The sequence below is a fragment of the Martes martes genome (genome assembly GCF_963455335.1).
Source record: "Martes martes genome assembly, chromosome: 17".
NCBI classification, from domain to species: domain Eukaryota; kingdom Metazoa; phylum Chordata; class Mammalia; order Carnivora; family Mustelidae; genus Martes; species Martes martes.
Genome location: NC_137905.1, coordinates 26,141,048 through 26,159,766, shown reverse-complemented (window position 1 = coordinate 26,159,766; position 18,719 = coordinate 26,141,048). Strand labels below are relative to the sequence as shown.

Below are 18,719 nucleotides of genomic sequence, written 5' to 3'. Positions count from 1 at the left end.
ATCTCCAATGCTATGCAGACTAAGCAGTCTGCACAGATTCCTAAACTACCATTACATCAAAATGGGGCGGGAAACACGTGTGATTTGCCTATTTCTCTTTCAAACTTCTCCTAGACTAGACAACAAAGAAAAGTCTAAGTTCTTTAGATGGCTTTTAACAGGCCTGCGTGGATTCAGGACCCTGGACAAAAAAGAACATCACCACCACTACCACCACCTGAGAGAAACTGCTGACTTTCAGTCAAAATGCCAGTACCTTTTGTTAAAAACCTTTTATTTTAGCAATGATTAGAATTTGCAATTCTCTACTTGTCATTTTGTGTCTATCAGACTAATCAACTGCTAGGGCAGGAACCATGTCCATTTTGCTCACAACTGTATCTATATAACAGGTGAAAGATACTCAAATACTGACTACATGGGGGAAAAAATCTTCATAACAAAGGGAAGAGGCACCACTTAGAATTATCTGAAAAACATCTCCCTTACCTTGTAATCTGTTCTTGGATAGCTTCAGTGTTGGCCTCTGCAAAAAGGTACAGCATGGTACAGCTGAAGTAGTGAGTGTGGCTATTTGGGTACCGCAGCTGATTTGCAATGGCATTCAGGAAGAGATATCGACCTAGAAATTCAGAAAACTCATTTTATTGCAGACCTGTCTCACATGAAAAGCCAACATAAAAAGACAAATCATTCTGAGGGGCTAAGGTTTGGATTTCTGCAGTCAAATGCTCTGCCACTGAGCTATACCCCCTAAGGTTTGGATTTCTGATACAGGTTTTCACAGTATCCTTACCAGTAGTTCTTGAGTCCCCAGTGTTTCCATTTCTGGGGGTGGGAAGTTGTTACTTTGTATTTTCATTTTTTTTAATATTTAAAAACAGACCCACTGCATATAAGCATTTGAAAAAATTAGGGAAGGGGCGCCTGGGTGGCTCAGTGGGTTAAGCCTCTGCCTTCGGCTCAGGTCATGATCTCAGGGTCCTGGAATCGAGTCCCACATCCGGCTCTCGAGCAGAGAGCCTGCTTCCTCCTCTCTCTCTTTCTGCCTGCATCTCTGCCTACTTATGATCTCTCTGTCAAATAAATAAATAAAATATTTAAAAAAGAAAATTAGGGGAAAATATCACTTTTAATTTCAGAGATTTCTTTAATGTCACTTAACAGACAGCTGGATTCTTCTGCCCCATGTTCAATGTGTTCCAGTATTGTGTTTTATGTAGCCACTGGAAAACTCCACCGTACACTCATGACAACTTGAGTACACACACATATCATTACTGTGAAAGCAGTTTTGGCCTCATAGCTCTTATGTAAAAGGGTCTTGGGGACAGCCCTTAGGGCTTCCACTCCACACTGAGAACCGCTAGTTTAGACTATATTGGAATAAATACCTATTAACTGGATCTGGATATCTGCCTCTGCTTGATTATTACTCACGTTTATAAGGCTATCCAAGTGAGCTTTAACACCAGAGGCTATGCCCACCCCCCCCTTTTTTGCTGGGTGTGGACATAATGGTGTTCAGTCTTGTTAAATCTTGATTTTACACTGTTTCAAATCCCTTCACAAACAGACAAGCAAGTGTTTGTGTATCAAGATTAACTATCCTCTCCAGAACTGATAACAGCAAAGTTAAAAGTAGGCATCCTTTTTAAAGTATATGTATGTTAAGGGTGCCTGAGTGGCTCAGTTGGTTAAGCATCATCCAGCTGTTGATCTCAGGGTCACCTGAATTCAAACCCCTGTGGGGCTCGAGCCTACTTTCCAAAAAAAAAAAAAAAAATTTTTTTTTTTTTAAATTTAAATAAAGTACTTTTGTGTTAAAATAAGCAAGTCTATGTAGTTGATTAGTACCTACTGGGGTCTCCATTAAGAATGAATATAGAAGACCAAAAGAAATGTGATTCGACCAGGCAAGATACAACCTTTGGGAAGAATTATATATTGTCAACTTTCTGAAAAGCAGGTTAGGGAAAATCCTATCTGTTAATTTTTATATACCTAATACTTAACAACTTGCCTGACAGACACTAATAAATGCTGGGGAGAAGGGTAGGCTAACAGAACAATCTAAGATGAGCTTATTTTTAAAGAGAGGCTAGTAAAAAGAAAATGTTCATTTTCACACTAAAAAAAATAATGTAATCATACACACTGAAATATTAAGTAATGTGATAGGGATTCTGGATATTTCTTTCCATTTTTCCAAATTTTTTACATTAAGCAGATACTATACAACTAAAGATAAAAGAGCCAGCAGAGACAAATACCGTATGATTTTACTCATGTGAAATTTAAGAAACAAGCGAAAGAAAAAAATGAGAAAGTCAGAGCAAGAATCAGACTTAATTTTAGGGAACAATCTGGTGGTTACCAACAGGGAGTGGGTGTAGAGATGGATTAAACAGGTGATGAAAATTAAGGACTGCACTTAACGATGACCGCTGGGTGATGTATGGAACTACTGAATTACTATATTGTACACTTGAAACTGATGTAACACTGTGATAACTGGGATTAAAATAAAATTTAAAAAAAATACAGCGATAAACATACTGGTAAAATAACTATTTGTTTGTTGTGGCTTAAAATATTTTTATGATCAGACTGTGGCAAAGTTGCAGAGAACTTAACTATCAGAATTGGTTGGCCTCACTCACCTTCAGTGTCCAAGTCCACAGCTAGGTTCTGGAAGATGTCCATGTGAGCCGAGTGGGTGATCGTGCTCATTGATGGTGTACTACCCTTGTTGTGGATGTGTGCAATGGCCTGAGTCCCTACATAGAGCACCAGTGCATTGATGAGCTGGAGGTTATATCGATTGCCAGGCTCATTGGATACCTAAAGGAACAAAACAAAGCTACTTATTTTCACAGAGGATTCAATATTTCTAGCCCTTTTCATGCCTTCACAGAAGAGCTGAACTGCTCTCAAGGTTTGTGATTTAAATTTTAGGAATTTGCATGACTTTGTGAGGCTGCTGAACAAATACACAGTTGCCTAAGGGTGGTTGGGTCAGTAACAAAAACACGATTTCCCTTTGGAAGCCAAAGCTTTAACAGGTATCAGCAAAAAAGTAAAGTCTGTACATCAGACTATGTATTATCTCAACTACATAAAATACCTGGAGGGGTGTCTGGCTGGTTCAGCCTGTGGAGTGTGAGACTTGATAACCAGGCTGTGAGTCTGAGCCCCACATTCATTTTGGAAATTAATGAAATCTTAGGGAAAAAAAATTTGGAGGGGAAAAAGTTTTCTGGTATGGAAAGACTGGAAAGATAACACAATTTCAAGTCCTCTTTTGTACACCCAACAACCAGAATCCATTTAGAACAATCTTGGGAGGACTGACAGAGACTAATTATCAGCAGTATTATTCTTAAAGAAAACAAGCCTATTCCCTGGTTGCCTCTTCCAAGGCAATAGCTTTGTGTCAGTGATAAAATGAAGTAGTAAAATGCATAATCCAGGAAATCTCATATAATCTCATCCAACCATTAGAAATAACATTTATGTTTTTAAAAATTTTAAATCCAGTTGGAAACACTAACTCCCAGGTGTACCTAAGTGGCTCAGTTAAGCATCTGCCTTCAGCTCGGGTCATGATCCCAGGGTCCTGGGATTGAGTCCTGCATCAAGCTCCCTGCTCAGCTAGGAGTCTGCTTCTCCCTCTCCCTATACCCTTCCCCCTGCTCATGTCTCTGTCCTCACTCTCTGTCTCAAATAAATAAAATCTTAAAAAACCAAACCAAACCAAACAAAAACTCATTCCCAAATAGGGCATCCACAGGACTATGCCTACAAAATGCTTTCTATGAAAGACAGCTAAAAGTTTAAGTCAAACCAGTTAACCTGTAGGTTGCTTCGCAAATCAGACAGAAAAGTGACCGGTGATCGAGTTTTAAGATAGGAATCCAAATCCTTTTTGAACTGAGGTGGCATCACTCCAGTAAAATTGGTAAGAATCCGGGGTGCAATGTTAATTTCACTCAACATATCCACCTGCAACAGACAGATAAAATAATCAAAACCAGAAGTATATGTAGAGTTAACAGTAAATTCTTTGTCTCTGCCTTAAAAAGTGGTAGGATTGTTTTCCCAGAACTGTACATTATAAATGTCCTGATGAGAGCTGCCACTTTTTATTAATCTTTAATTAAAAGAATCTATCTCCAAAATGATACAAATCTCTCGTTCTGTAATAAATTTTCTTACATATATCTTTCTCAATTAAGGCAGAATACCTTCCTAAATTAAGGCAGGATAAGGTAACTTTTGCGACGAGGTCTAACGTATACCACTAAAAGTTTGTTTCCTGGACTTGGATTTCAAAAAAGAATACAGAGGAGATTCCTCACCCTAACAGTTCTAGTCTTTAAAAAGATGCCCCAGGGGTGCCTGGGTGACTCAGTGGGTTAAGCCTCTGCCTTCGTCTCAGGTCATGATCTCAGGGTCCTGGGATGAGTCCCGCATTGGGCTCTCTGCTCAGCAGGGATCCTGCTTCCCCTGCTCTCTCTGCCTGCCTCTCTGCCTACTTGCGCTCTTTCTGTCAAATAAATAAAATCTTTAAAAAAAAAAAAATGCCCCAGCAGAAGAGATCATCATACTTGCTACTTACAAGTAAATAAGTCAATAATGCATGTGAAAGAAGAGTACAAAATACATAAAAATTACAGTAGCCACATCAGAGCTACACATACAAAAAACACCTTTGAAATATGAGCATTACAAAGTTCTGTTCTACAATTCTGTGCCACCAGGGCCACCCAGCAAATAACTGGTTCAACACCTCTATTAAGGTTCTATAAAAATGAATTTACTATCAAAATTAATTTAAAATAGCAGCTAGGCAAATACTGTGAAGTAACATTCAACAAGCTTAATAACGTGATCTCCGCCCCCCTCCAAACAGCATCCTCACCTAACAACTTGTGTGTGTATATGCCTGAGAAGAGAGGGGTTAAACAGGTCTACCACTAGAGAAAGGGCTCAAATTCTGAGATATAACTTACTTCTCCTTGCACTGTTTGGAACTTTACCTTCAGATTAGGAGTGAATGGGTCTGGGAGCCTCATGTTTCTTGGGAAGGCACTCAGGATGAGATTTCTTAGCTGAATACAATTAGGTGGGATCACATCACAGAATCCATAATGGTAATCACAAAGGAACTCAGGGAAATCATGCAAAAGAACCAGAAGCACTCTCAAAGTACCCTATTTAAAACAAAACAAATCACAAGAAAAACATTGGCTGTTTTCCGCACTAAGTTAGGAAATGAGATTAACATTTATACTACTATAAGGAAAAAAGACAAAAGTATATACTACAGTAACAAATTACAGGCTTCTTACCAAAATATTTACATCTGGAAATCACCAAAAACCAGCTTTGGGGAGTTTACACCTTAAATGTGTATGCTTTAAGAGGCTGGCAAAAATAAATTAACTAATTAATTAAAAGGCAAAAAATTCTGTCTTCAGAAGCTGGAAAAAACAACTAATAAAAACCAAGAAAGTAAAAGAGGAAAATCAATTACATGTTCTAAAAAGTGCTGAAGGAGGGCGAAACAAAGCTGGTATCCTTGAAAAGATTAAAATCCAGGCTGAGATGGCTTTACAGGCAAAATCTTCATTATAAGTACTTAAGGAAAAATGAATACAATTTTCACAATCTCAATTTTTTCCAATTCTTTTAATGAGATTTGCATACTCTTGATACTGAAGCTTGATGTGAAAAATCACACAAAAATCTTAAATATTAGAAACAGAAATCACAGTGATATATCATGATGAAATGGTCCCAAATGCAATGGCAGCTTAAGCATTTGATGGAGTTATTAACAAAAAAATTTTTCATTTTAAAAAAGCATTCACTATAACTCAATACCCATTTAATGAAATTTTAAAACTCAACAAATTATAAATAGAAGGGCATTTCCTTATTCAGATAATGGCATCTGCAAAACAAAACTGTAGATTTATAAAAACATAATGGTGAATTACTGAAAGCTTTCTTTATGATCATTAAGGAGACAAACAGGACATTATCACCATCTTCTACTCAACACAGCTGTGGAGTTACTGGCCACTGACAATAAGGCAGGTAAAAGTAGAGCAAAAATCCACTGTTGTATGTAGATGAAATGACTGTGTATATAGAACACACTTCCTGGGACGCCTTGGATGCTCAGTCAGTTAAGCCTCTGCCTTCGGCTCAGGTCATGACCCGCATCCATGTCTGCATTGGGTTCCTTGCTCAGCAGAGAGCCAGCCTGCTTCTCCCTTTGCCTGCTGCTTCCCCTGCTTGTGCACGTGAGCAGGCTAATAAATAAATAATCTTTAAAAAAAAAATACACTTTTCCCCGCAAAAGACACAGATAAACTCTCAGAAAAAGTAAATTCAGTTAGGTAGCTAGATACACAGCTACACGGTAGCTGGGCAATATAAAAAAAAAATCAGGTTTCTATATGCTGCCAACAAACAAGAAAAAATTTAAAAGGTATTTTATAATTTTACAAAAAACGTCAAATAACGAAGGATAATTCTAAAGAAAGAGGCTGAAAACCTCTATGCTGGAAAACCACAAAGCATTACAGAGTAAAATTAAAGACCTAACTAAATTGAAACATGTATGTTCAAGATTGAAAGGCTCAGTATTATTAAGAGGTCTCTATCTTCTCCAAAGTGATCTAGAGATCCACTGCAATCTCAATCTAAATCCCAGCCAGCTTTCAGAAGTCGAACTGACTATGCAGTTCTTTATACAATGGCAAATGACATATAAAATAGCCAAAATAATCTTTAAAAAAGAGCAAAGTAAATAGAATTTACTCTGCTCATTACTCTGGCTTTACAGTAAGTCTTACAAATCAAGACAGTTTGGTACTGGCCTAGGAACAGATAAAAAGATCAACTAGAGAGACACGCATACACAAATGGTCAATTATTTTGACAAAGGTGCCCAATCAATTCAATGGGGAATAAAAAATGGTATTCAAAAGCTTTATATTACTTACTGTGGGGTGGCAGTACTAGGAAGGATGAGGAAATGAACCTCATCCATACACAATAATAAATTTGAGACAGATCATATCATGGTAACACAAAAGCCAGAATAACATAGTTTCCGCGCAATGAACAGAGTACAAGCAGAATAGATTGCAATTTGGGATTGGCAAAGCCAACATTTAATAAAAGCAAAAACTTGGATCATTTTTACTACATTAAATTAAAAGTTTCCATTCCTCAAAAGACACCTATTTTTTTTTTTTTAAAGATTTTATTTATTTATTTGACAGACAGAGATCACAAGTAGGCAGAGAGGCAGGCAGAGAGAGCAGAGGAAGCAAGCTCCCTGCTGAGCAGAGAGCCCGACGTGGGACTCGATCCCAGGACCCTGGGATCATGACCCGAGCCGAAAGCAGAGGCTTTAACCCACTGAGCCACCCAGGTTCCCAAAAGACACCTATTTTTAAGGGAATAAAAAGGTAAGCCACAAGAGTGATTTAGAAATATCTGATTATGTATTAAACAAAGGGCTCATATCCAGAATATATGAAGAATTCCTATTAAAAAATAAGAAAAACACACAATCTGGTGAAAAGATGAGCAAAAAACTATAAAAGGAACATCACCAAATGATACCCAAATGGCCATTGTACTCATTAAAAAATCAAGGGTATGCAAAATTCATTCACAGTGAGAACCTAACTGCACAACTGCCAAAATGGCTTAAACAAAAAACAGACAATACCAGGTATATGCTGGTATAAGAGTTAATGGACACATATACTTTGTAAAACTAGCAGCATCTACTGAAGTTGAACCTATGAATACCCTTTTTCAGGACTGGTTATGAAGTACACTTGATTTTTGTGTTTTCCTGAGTATCTGTTATTCTTTAAAAACTTAATAGGAAAATTGGGGTACTTGGGTAACTCAGTCGGTTAAGTGTCCGACTTCAGCTCAGGTCATGATTTCAGGGTCCTGGGATCAAGCCCTGGATCAAGTTCCCTCTCCCTTTGACCCCTCCCCCAATGCCCTCTCTCAAATAAATAAATACATTTTTTTAAAAGCATTAATTAATAAAAAAAATTAGGCCTCATATTCAGTTGAGTGTTCAAAATTTTAAGTTTAAAGTATTTTAATGTGTAACTGAAAATTAATTACCTTATAGAGGATTTGCATAGGTTTGGTGAGTTCCACATTTCTAAGGAAAGGCGCTAAATATTTGAATAAATCAATCAGTAGCTGCGCATACATAGGCCATCCCTGAAAGAAAGAAATGTACATGAGCCGTAATTATACTCAGCTGCTGTTCTATCACCAAAAAGTTGCCCAGGCAGCCACACTGTGACTTACTATCTTCTTCATACTAATGTAACTAGAGAATACAGACATTAAGTACTGCGAAGACTGGCATGAAAAGGGACTAAGCATAATTATGGCAACAGTGAGAAATAATATTTACAACAAAATGGCTCCAGGGGTGCCTCAGTGTCTCAGCTGGCTGAGCAGCGGACTCTTGATTTTGGCTCAAGTTGTGATCTCAAGGTCAGGAGACCGAGCTCCCTGTCCAGCTCCCCCCTCATGGGGAGTCTGCTTGAGCTTCTTTCCCTCTGCCCCTACCCCCGCCATGTATGCATGTGTTCACACTCTCTCTCTAAAGAGAAATAAATCTTTAAAAAGGGGGGACGTCCCTCCAGAAATTCCAGGATATAAAGAGGTCCTTGTTCCTATAAGCAAAATTTAAAGAGGACAAGGAAACTCAGAAAACTCAGAAAATTTCAGACACAAAACAAAACAGTCAACTAATAAACTGACAGAGGTCTGTTTTCTTAACTCCTTCTTTTAATTAAATCCTAGGTCTCAACCATTTCCTTTCCCACTTCCAACTCCTGTCCAGTAACTTGCAGTTTATATAAAGTTCACAACACAAATCTTCTCAGCCAAACATGGCCTGTCATCAACTCCCAACTACACAAACTATGTTCTTTTGGACAAGTTTATGTTATTGTGTTCCTCCTCCTGGAATACCAAATAAAACTCACTCCATTTAAGGATTATCTCACTCTCTTTTTTGCCAACCACACAGTCACATTTTCTTCTTAAGGGCTAATCAGGGATGCTTTCTATTCATTTGCCATTAAATTGCAAGATGGGAGAGAAACCTCTCATGTTAACTGTGTTTATTTGTAATTACACTTTAAAAATTCTTTACTAGAACTTGATACTAATTTCTTCAAATATAGACCAGTGGTCTTCATCACTCTTGAGAGTGAAAGCTTTAGCATTTACAGTGAGAACCTGTAAAACTGGTAGGTTCTAGAGCTCCATTACCCAAGTTTTATTTAAAGGTACTCCAAGGTTTTGACTTTTTTTTTTAAAGTTCTTAAGCAAGATTAACAAACTGCTCACAACAGACCTGGAGGAGCAATACCCTAATCACTGAGGGATGGCTTCTAGGCACAGGCAGTCAAGTACTGGTTAAACCTTCTCCATAACTTTACTCCACATTAAATAATTCTTGACTAAGCCTGGAAGGAGTACAATTATTACTAAGTGACTAAGAGTGCTAATAATAAGCTCCAAGTAGTTACAGTCTTCATCTGTAGAAGATAAACTGCAGCCACACCTTCTGCTGTGGCGTATGTGCCAGCATTCTTGCAATAAATATCCGATGAGAGATCAGTTCAAGCCAGGCATACACAAAGCCAGGAGCTTTGGTAGGCCTCAAGATATGGAATGTATTGCTGAAAGACAAAAACCTTAGTCAGAAGCAAGGTCCAACTTAAATACAAACACATCAGTGTAAGTAGAAAACATACAAGCTAGTTTTCAAATCAACATGCCTCAAATCCACAAAGAGTACTACTTCTCAAATTTTACCACTAAGGACAGCAATCCTTAACGAGAAATCTCTATTATATTCAGTAATACTCACCAGAAAGCTGTAAGTGTCTGGAAATTAATGGTTTCCAATACATGCTCAGGTGCATTGAGTTCCAAGAGCAACATGATAAAAATTCGATGGTAGGGAAGCTGCTGAAATTCACTTTGCCGAACATCATGGTCCTGCAGGAGAACTCCCACTACTATACCAAGGACCTACAGAGCATACAGATTAAAGCCTGTAAATCATGAAGATAATTCACTTTTATCACTCTCTAGATGCTTTCTTTTCTTTTTTTTTTTTTTTTTAAAGATTTTATTTATTTGTTTGACAGAGATCACAAGTAGGCAGAGAGGCAGGCAGAGAGAGGGGGAAGCAGGCTCCCCGCCGAGCAGAGAGCCCGACGCGGGGCTCGATCCCAGGACCCTGGGATCATGACCCGAGCCGAAGGCAGAGGCCTAACCCACTGAGCCACCCAGGCGCCCCTAGATGCTTTCTTTTCATACTCTTATGCCCCACATTAAAGAAAAAGATATATGCCATCTGAATAGACATTACATGCTGGCAGCCAAAAGGGCCATATACTGGTTTGATGTGGCCTGCAGAATTTTGTATTTTCTTTGAATTTCAATAATCTTCAACCAGAACTGTATACTCTCCACAAACCCACTGGTTTTTCTAGCGTTCTGGAAATAGGCATGGTACACCATATTCCATTATATTAATACAATCTAAAAACCTAATTTTTCTGGTCTGATGTGAAATTGATGAGGCAAAATGGTTTATACTTCTCTTGACATTTAGGAGATGGAGGGGCCAGGGATGATTTTGGGTTGCAGAAATGTCTCATACAAAGAGCCATCCTGCATTCCACTTAATCTTCCCACTGAAGAGTGAGGGACAGGATAACCTGTGTGTTAATTACCCACAAACCCTAAGTTTGTTTTTGTAGTTTTATTAGTCAAATTTTCAGGAACTCCACTGTGTATGTCAAAAGAAAACTATTTTGTTCCTTTTCAGAAAAATCAAGACAACTGCAACGTTACTTCTGGTGTTTGAGTTGCTAATCTATTATCAGCAGACATATCTAGCCATTCCATTCACAGTGATTCTGTATATAGGCGAAAATTTTATACTATCTAAATATCTTCCGATGTAGTCATTACCAAACATTAACATACTGAAATATACTGTTCCCCCTACCACCTGTGGTCTTAAGTTAAAGTACCATACTCTTCTAAAATTTAGTGATTATGTTTACACTACTATCTACAAATTAATTTCAGGACTGAAGGGATCTTACAAAATGTTCTGGGGAACAGGCTGGACGCTGAGAACCACTGACGCAGATTTCAAGTATACCAAGACTAAGGCAAAAAAGAAGTTCAGACCTTGTTCAGCAGATTAATCTTTGTGACAGTGTTGGTGGCCTCCCCTGAGTGCTTTACTAGCAGAGCAATGAGTCGGACAAAGGCATCCAGGTTGTGATAGCACTTGGCTCGGATCATGGTGGGATTAGCAGCAGGATTGTGCTGCTGCTCTGCCTGAGCACGGTAACTGATTTCAACACACATTTCAGTACACAGACGAAAGAACCTCGTTATGAGGTCATCAGTCTTCAGGATTCCTTGTTGGTGCATCTACCAAGGGAACAACAACAAAAATACATATAGATAGATAGATAGATAGATAAAAACAAAAAAAATGAGATAATACACATCAATTTTTAATTTTCATGCTTAACAGGTATTCTCTTATTCACTCCTTGTCACATTTCTAATTCTTACTTTAAAAAACGTGTCATGAAAATGACTTCTCCATTAAGGACCATTGACAGAATTCCTCAGTTTTAAGTTTAATGGAGAACAGCAAAGATTGAACAGAAGAGATAATAACATGGCAATTCTGAACAGTCCACAGCCAAATAATGTGGAAATTTAAGTAGACAAATAAACCAACTTTCAGGAGCCCACTAAAATCATATAAAGACATTCTAGCCAATTCATACTTCCCCCATGTAGGAAATTAAATGCCATATACTTCGTTATTTTACTTTCCCACAGAATTTAACTTCTTCCAACTGACTCAACCAATAACAAAATTTTTGAAACTCCAGCCAGCTGCAACAGGAAAATCAGGTAATAATTTGTATGATAAGTGGGTACCAAAAAAAAAAAAAAAAGCCACAGATCTTATCTGGCTATTTTAATGAAAACTGAAGATTATTTTAAAGTAAATTCAGTTTAAAATGAAATGTTCTTTTTAAAGTATAAAAGTACAAATTTTATGACATATGATTTGGAAGTGAAGCAGAGCAGAGAAGTTATTTGGCTAGTATGAAAGAAGACAGTATAAAAAGAGTTAAGGGTGCAGAGAGAGAGAGGGAGGTCAGTGCTTACTTAAAGAAACCAAGCCCAGAATGAAAACTTGACCATTATCTTGGAAACTTTAAAACAAATCACTTTCCCTTGATAACCAATAAAATAACTGACGTTAATGTACTCTAGGCAAGACAGAAGGTCAGCAGAGGGACTTCTGGTACACTGAAATCTGAAAAACTAACGGGGTTAAGGTAATGAAGACAAACGGCTGTAATCAAGAGGGAACATAAGGATGAAAGAATTCTCAAAGGGATACAAAAGAGAACAGAAAAGTATATACTTTTTTAAGCAGAGAGAAGAAACAAGAGCAAATAAGCCAGCAGGAAGAGCTGAGACAGGTGCCACATCCATACCCATGAAATATTGATGATCACAAAAACCAAGTGATTCAGAGTTCTTCTATCCAAATCAGAAATCAAACTATAAACATTCAGTAACACCCATGCAATAAAGTATATTTTAGAATTTTGTTGGGTACAGAGCTATTGTACTGTATGATTTATTTAAGTTAAAATTCATCTTAAAAAGTAAATCCAATTTCTAACTTCTAAAATTTAAATCAGCTCTTACACACTGTCATTTATCTGATAATAGAACTAGTATGCAATCTTCCTTTGGTAGTACTCCTAAACTTTCATCTCGGTTTAAAGAAATACAATGGTCAATCTGCAGAAATCAGCAGATAAACAAATATCGCTCCTTGAATAAACATTACAATAGTTCTACTAAAGGAATTCTAAGGGCAGTCAGCATAAGTACCATTCTTGCCTTTAAGTAGTATGATTAGGACACACTGACTATTGGGTATGAATCCCTCCAGTGGTTGAAAACAGACAGTAATGATCAAAAACAGAATGCTAAATGGTACTACAGCTCTCTTTCTACATTTTCGTCTGTTCCTCCTGTTCAGAAACATTCTTTCCAAACTTAATTATTCTAGGAACTTGCTTCCTACTTTAATTCAAAGTTCAATTTAGATCAAATCAAATGAAAACAAATACAGTAAAACTATTTTCCAAAAGAACATATTAGTCAGTTTTAGGTAAATAAGCTAGTTATTTTAAAAAATATAAGAAAAGGCTCCACCCATTTAAGTTTTTAGTGTTTTCTTATTTTTTTTTAAAAAACATGAGCTAGGGGCCCCTGGGTGGCTCAGTGGGTTAAAGCCTCTGCTTTCGGCTCAGGTCACGATCCCAGGGTCCTGGGATCGAGCCCCGCATTGGGCTCTGTGCTCAGCAGGGAGCCTGCTTCCCCTCCTCTCTGCCTGCCTCTCTGCCTACTTGTGATCTCTGTCAAATAAATAAATAAAATCTTAAAAAAAAAAAAAACCACCATGAGCTATTGTGAGAATTTTGTTAGCCCATAAGCCCCTAGTTATCAAGCTAGTAAAATTATGACATACATCTGGCAATTTCATTATTCGTTATCTGATCCCATACTTTGTAACTATGACAACTGAAATGGGATAAGTAGAACTAAAGGGAACATGAAATGTTGAATTTACTGGTTAGCACCCAAAGATGAGGAAAAGAAATAGGCTTTATCAATTTAACAGAGTAACGATGGTGACAATTTTTGGTTTACATGAGTATGGAGGTAACTATCTGACCACAGGTACGTAATACTGAGCTTAAATATTGGAGGCATCACACCCTACTTATGTTGAATAAAAAGCACCTTTCTTTCCAAAAGCTCTACCTGTCCAACAAACGCAGAGAAAGCTTTGGTACTGTCACGGCCAGCTGCTGCTGAATGGTAGAGATTCACCCATTCCCTCAGAAGATACTCTGCCTTCTCCCTTAGGCCTGGAGGATCATCATACTCTGAGGCTTGAGAGATTCCAGAATGCATCATAAAGTTAGGGCCTCCATGAGCACGATCAATCATTGCTTCATAGTTGGATCGCACTACTTCCATCAGCTGGGGCAATCTAGTACAATAAATCCAGAGTGAAAATCAGTCTACTCATGGTTGCAATTTCACAGACACAGCTGGACAATTTGCTTATTTAATAGAAACCACAACAGTGATTTCCATATTTAAACAAAACTATCCTCGGTCTCTGTTGACTCATAACCACATAATACACAAATAACTGACCTTGGTTAAGCCACTTCTTAACCCCCCAAAAATGGTGCCTGTTGAAATGAAGCTGACTGATGTTCACAGTCAACAAATATTCATTGTGTGCCTACCATGTGCCATGGTTTGTTATTTATCTTAATTTCAACAACTCTTTGAGATATTTCTATTTTATTCAAGAAAAGGTAAGTCAACTTATCAAAACTCAAATTTTAAAGTGGCAGAGGCAGGGCTTCAACACAGGGCTCTTGACACCAAGTCTAGTACTGTACATACTGCTTGCTCTAGAGCAAGAAGGCTGGGCAGTTAGTTAAGGCTTCATACTTCAAGGGACAATATTAGGCCTCACTAAAGATTCCCACATACTATATGTACAGCAAGTTTTTACAGGTAATATTACTTATTAAGTCTGCACATTCATTTTTAAAGCTCCTTCACAGACTGAATACACAAAGATCCCAAAACACTTCATCCTCACCCTTCTGGAGCATTGCCTCTGGAGTGAGCATTAATCCTCATGAGAGTTTCAATGGTGTGGAACAGATCTGCCTCAGTAACATGAGCAACACTCCTTTCATCCACCAACAGGATTTTTACCAATTGCATAGCAAATGCTACGGCCATGTAGTTTAAACCATTCTCCATTGACTGGCAACACAGAAAGCACAATGTAAGATAGACAACACTTAACAGCAAACACACTTCCCAACTAACCAGAGTACCTTTTCCTGTTTAAGAAAATTTCTTCCATACCTGAGCTAGGTGAAGATCATACTGCTGCATATTAACCAAATGATTACGAATGAGCAACTCCACTGCTTCCACATTGTATTTATATTCATCCCGACATTCAATTAGGCACCTAGAAAAAGTATTTCTTTAAAGGCCTAACCATACTGTATCAAATAAACAATTTTATTCAATGGTAATTTATTCCAAATTAAGGATGCTTTGAGAACCAACAGCAAATTAGTATCTAAGATTCAAAACAACCAATAATGAAATAGAAAAGACAACCCAGTGTTAAAACTCAAGCTTTGCTCTCAAAGTCTAGAAAACAAAGGATTCCATTTAAGACAATGAAATATTTATATACGAACACCATTGCTATGAAATCACTAAAACCTTTAAAAACCAATGATATATAATTTATCCCCCAAAGCAAGGTACTGGTTTTCCACAATCATCATGGGCACCAAACTGGAAAGGGCCAAGCAATCAACAATTCTCACTACTCAGGACTGGGACAAATGTCTCACTTAACTTCCAGGAAAAGGAAATGTCTGGACATAAACAGGGCATGTATGTTAGAAAACAGTCCAATAAATAGTACTCTTCTCTAAGATGGTTACCGACCTTGTGATCTGTTTGTTACACCACGGAGACCCATATGCCCGGCCATCTTGAAGAGCTTTTAAGACCAAAAGGTGGCACTCCCTGTAGCGCAGCAACAGGTCAGCATCAGCACCACTTGTGGCATCTAGTAAACCCTCTACAGCCTATGGAAGAAAAACAGTATTCACAAACATGGATAATATAGTACTTGGCCCAACTATCAAAGCCAAAAAACAAACCTTAACAAAAACTACAACACACCTTCTAAAGCCTCCAGTGAACAATGTCTGCGCTCACCAAAACGCTTTTCACTTACCCTAACACACACACACACACACACACACACTCTCTCTCTCTCCCCCCTCTCTAAATTCTATCTAGTTTATGTTCACTGTGTTCTTCACATGACAGGCCCACTGTCCCTACACAAATTCTAATGCTCCCTGCCAACCTTCCCACATCACCCAAGTACTTGGTATTAACCTATTCCTCTAAATCTTTTAAAGTTTCTTAACTGTATTTTCAAAAGATCTTAATGAAAAAAAAAAATTCCCATTTCACCATCAGTAACTGTCACAACTACATTCTAGAGAAAATTACCTGCTTATTACCAAAAACAACTTGTTTTACCTTAATTTTAAAATCTTAAGATAACCTAAGGAGATGATGGCGTGGGTCACTATATTTACAAACCTAGTCTCTTCCTGCACGTGCTTCAAACCTAGTCTCTTCTTAAAAGTAACATTTAAGAACTAACCTTCTGGAGCAATCCAAGAGCAGCTATGGCATCCCGAGAGTTTCGAGATAATACAACAACCTCCAGAAGACTTCTAAGAGCCTGAGCTTGAGGATTCATGGCCAAAGTTGGCGGGATGGCATGTAGGTGCTGCTCCAATTCTGTAATGCACTTATCATAAATCTGAGCTACATCATCTGTTGCCCAAGCTTGCTGTTTCAGAAAAGGAAACAATCAAGAAAGAGATAAGCAATAATTTTTAAGATTTTTTTCACTGGCTTATACAGCAATTAAAAAGTCTTTTAGTATGTTTACATTTTTTTTTGTTTTTAAAAAAACTCCCCCCCGCCCAAGAGTTTATTTATTTATTTGAGAAACAGAGATAGCTAGTAAGTACAGCAGCTGAGAGGAAAGGGTTCAGAAGTAGGCTCCTCACCAAGGAGGAAGCCCAACGCAGGGCTCAATCCCAGGACCCTGGGACCATAACCCAAGCCGAAGGGAGACTCTCAACCAAATGAGCCACCCAGGAACGCCCCCCCCCCTTTTTTTTTCCATCAAAACATAAGAGGGGCTCTTCCAGTCCCCTTCTTGAACTATTCGATCTTAATAACATTAGGTGGGGGCAGTGCAAGGCAAGGATGAGGGGAGGGGTATTTCATTTGATTGAGGAAAACCCACCAGACATCAACACAATCAAATAAAGCAAGCAAAATAAATAATGGGGTAGGACACAGCCTAGGAAATTAGGTAATCTGAACAATGGAAAAATACAGTACTCAGTTCAAGTGTCAAAGCATGATAGAATAACACAGCATCATTTCTGTGATAAACATATCCAAAATGCTGGATCTGAATCTATTCCTGACAACATACTGGACAAATGCAAATCAGGCCATTCTACAAAATAATTGGCCTATAATCTGCAGAAGTGTTGAGGTCATGAAAGAGGAGGCAAAAGTGAGGTGCTGTATCAGACTAACATGGGGGTAAATTTTTAAAATAAAACTAACTGAAATGTATGATTCTGAAACAGGTCCTTTTACTATAAAAAGGTGATATTGGGACACTTCATAAAACCTGAATGAGGTCTAAGGATTAGGTATTACTGTATCTGTGGTAACTTCCTGATTTCAACAGCTATACTACAGAATGTCTTTTCAGGTAACACATACCAAAGTTTTCAAGAGTGACTGGGGTATCAGGGTATCTTGTATTCAAATGGTTTAGGGGGAAAATGTTTCCCCATCCCTACATCTTCAACTTTTCTATATGTATTTCAAATCTTTAGAAAATGTTTTTACAATATACAGGCAAAGCCATGGGGGTCACCATGTAAATTCCTCTAGTTAGGCCAAACACGAAAATGAACCTCATGCATATTTTTTTTTAAAAATCCCCCATATGAACACAGCACATATGCTATACTCAGTAACTGTGGGTACATCTTCCCCCTATAACTTAAGCTCACAGGAAGCAAGTGACAGATTAACACCTAAAAACATTCAAATTAAAATGTTAAACATTCGATTTAATCCCAGGCAACAATTTACCTTCATGGGTTGAGCTAAAAATCCTGTGGGCTGACTTAAATCATTTGTGGGCAGGAAGCCAGGCACATTGCGTGCAAACTCTTCATAAACAGCCAGCTGCTTTGGGTCCACACCACCAACCTGTGAATAAGAAAACCTATTTTGACAGGATCCTCTTCACAAACTGAAGGCAAGTTTTTTTGAAAGCGGAAAGTTTGCATGGGAGTAAGCACAGGGGTTCTTCTGAGAAGGAACACAGGAGTCACTACAACATATTGATGTTGGATGCATGACTCAGTATGCACGCATCTGCACACAATTCACAGTATTTCCCATTTCCCTGAATCATGTAAAGAGTGCCCTTCATTTATAAATTCATTTGAGTTTTTCCACTGGAAAATGCCTCAAATAAAACCATACCAAGTGCAATTCTCCAAAGGAACTGGTAAAAATGATCAGATGTCTCACATCATCTTCTCACCAACAGGCAGCAATAAAAACTTAAGTACCAGAAGGGAAGACCAAGTTGTGAAACACAAAAACTAACAGGGACATGAAGTCTTTATGGGAGCACTTCAACAACTGGGAGGTGTATATATCTAAGGTTATCTGTATTTATACATACACATACACACACACACACACACACACACACACACACACACACCCCTTTAAAGATTTTATCTTTAAGTAATCTCTTAAAGTAATTTTATCTTGGGGCGCCTGGGTGGCTCAGTTAGTTAAGTGTCTGCCTTTGGCTA

General features: G+C 38.0%; 1 protein-coding gene across 7 annotated transcripts in view; it reads right to left on the bottom strand.

The window, feature by feature from the left end:
* Positions 1-18,719, bottom strand: part of CNOT1 (CCR4-NOT transcription complex subunit 1) — a 110,096-nt gene that overhangs the window by 1,132 nt on the left and 90,245 nt on the right. For 4 of the 7 annotated variants that reach the window (XM_080827959.1, XM_080827961.1, XM_080827960.1 and 1 more), the window contains exons 34-47: positions 17,980-18,099; positions 16,451-16,642; positions 15,715-15,857; positions 15,112-15,220; positions 14,837-15,006; positions 13,954-14,206; positions 11,287-11,535; positions 9,947-10,110; positions 9,638-9,755; positions 8,173-8,274; positions 5,043-5,216; positions 3,856-4,005; positions 2,664-2,844; positions 490-622 (exon numbers count right to left, since the gene is read on the bottom strand). In XM_080827959.1, coding sequence (XP_080684085.1) covers positions 490-622; positions 2,664-2,844; positions 3,856-4,005; positions 5,043-5,216; positions 8,173-8,274; positions 9,638-9,755; positions 9,947-10,110; positions 11,287-11,535; positions 13,954-14,206; positions 14,837-15,006; positions 15,112-15,220; positions 15,715-15,857; positions 16,451-16,642; positions 17,980-18,099 — 2,258 coding nt within the window. Of the gene's footprint in view, positions 1-489; positions 623-2,663; positions 2,845-3,855; positions 4,006-5,042; positions 5,217-8,172; positions 8,275-9,602; positions 9,756-9,946; positions 10,111-11,286; positions 11,536-13,953; positions 14,207-14,836; positions 15,007-15,111; positions 15,221-15,714; positions 15,858-16,450; positions 16,643-17,979; positions 18,100-18,719 lie in introns of those variants that run through there. The other 3 variants (XM_080827963.1, XM_080827964.1, XM_080827965.1) reach the window with 2 other exon arrangements.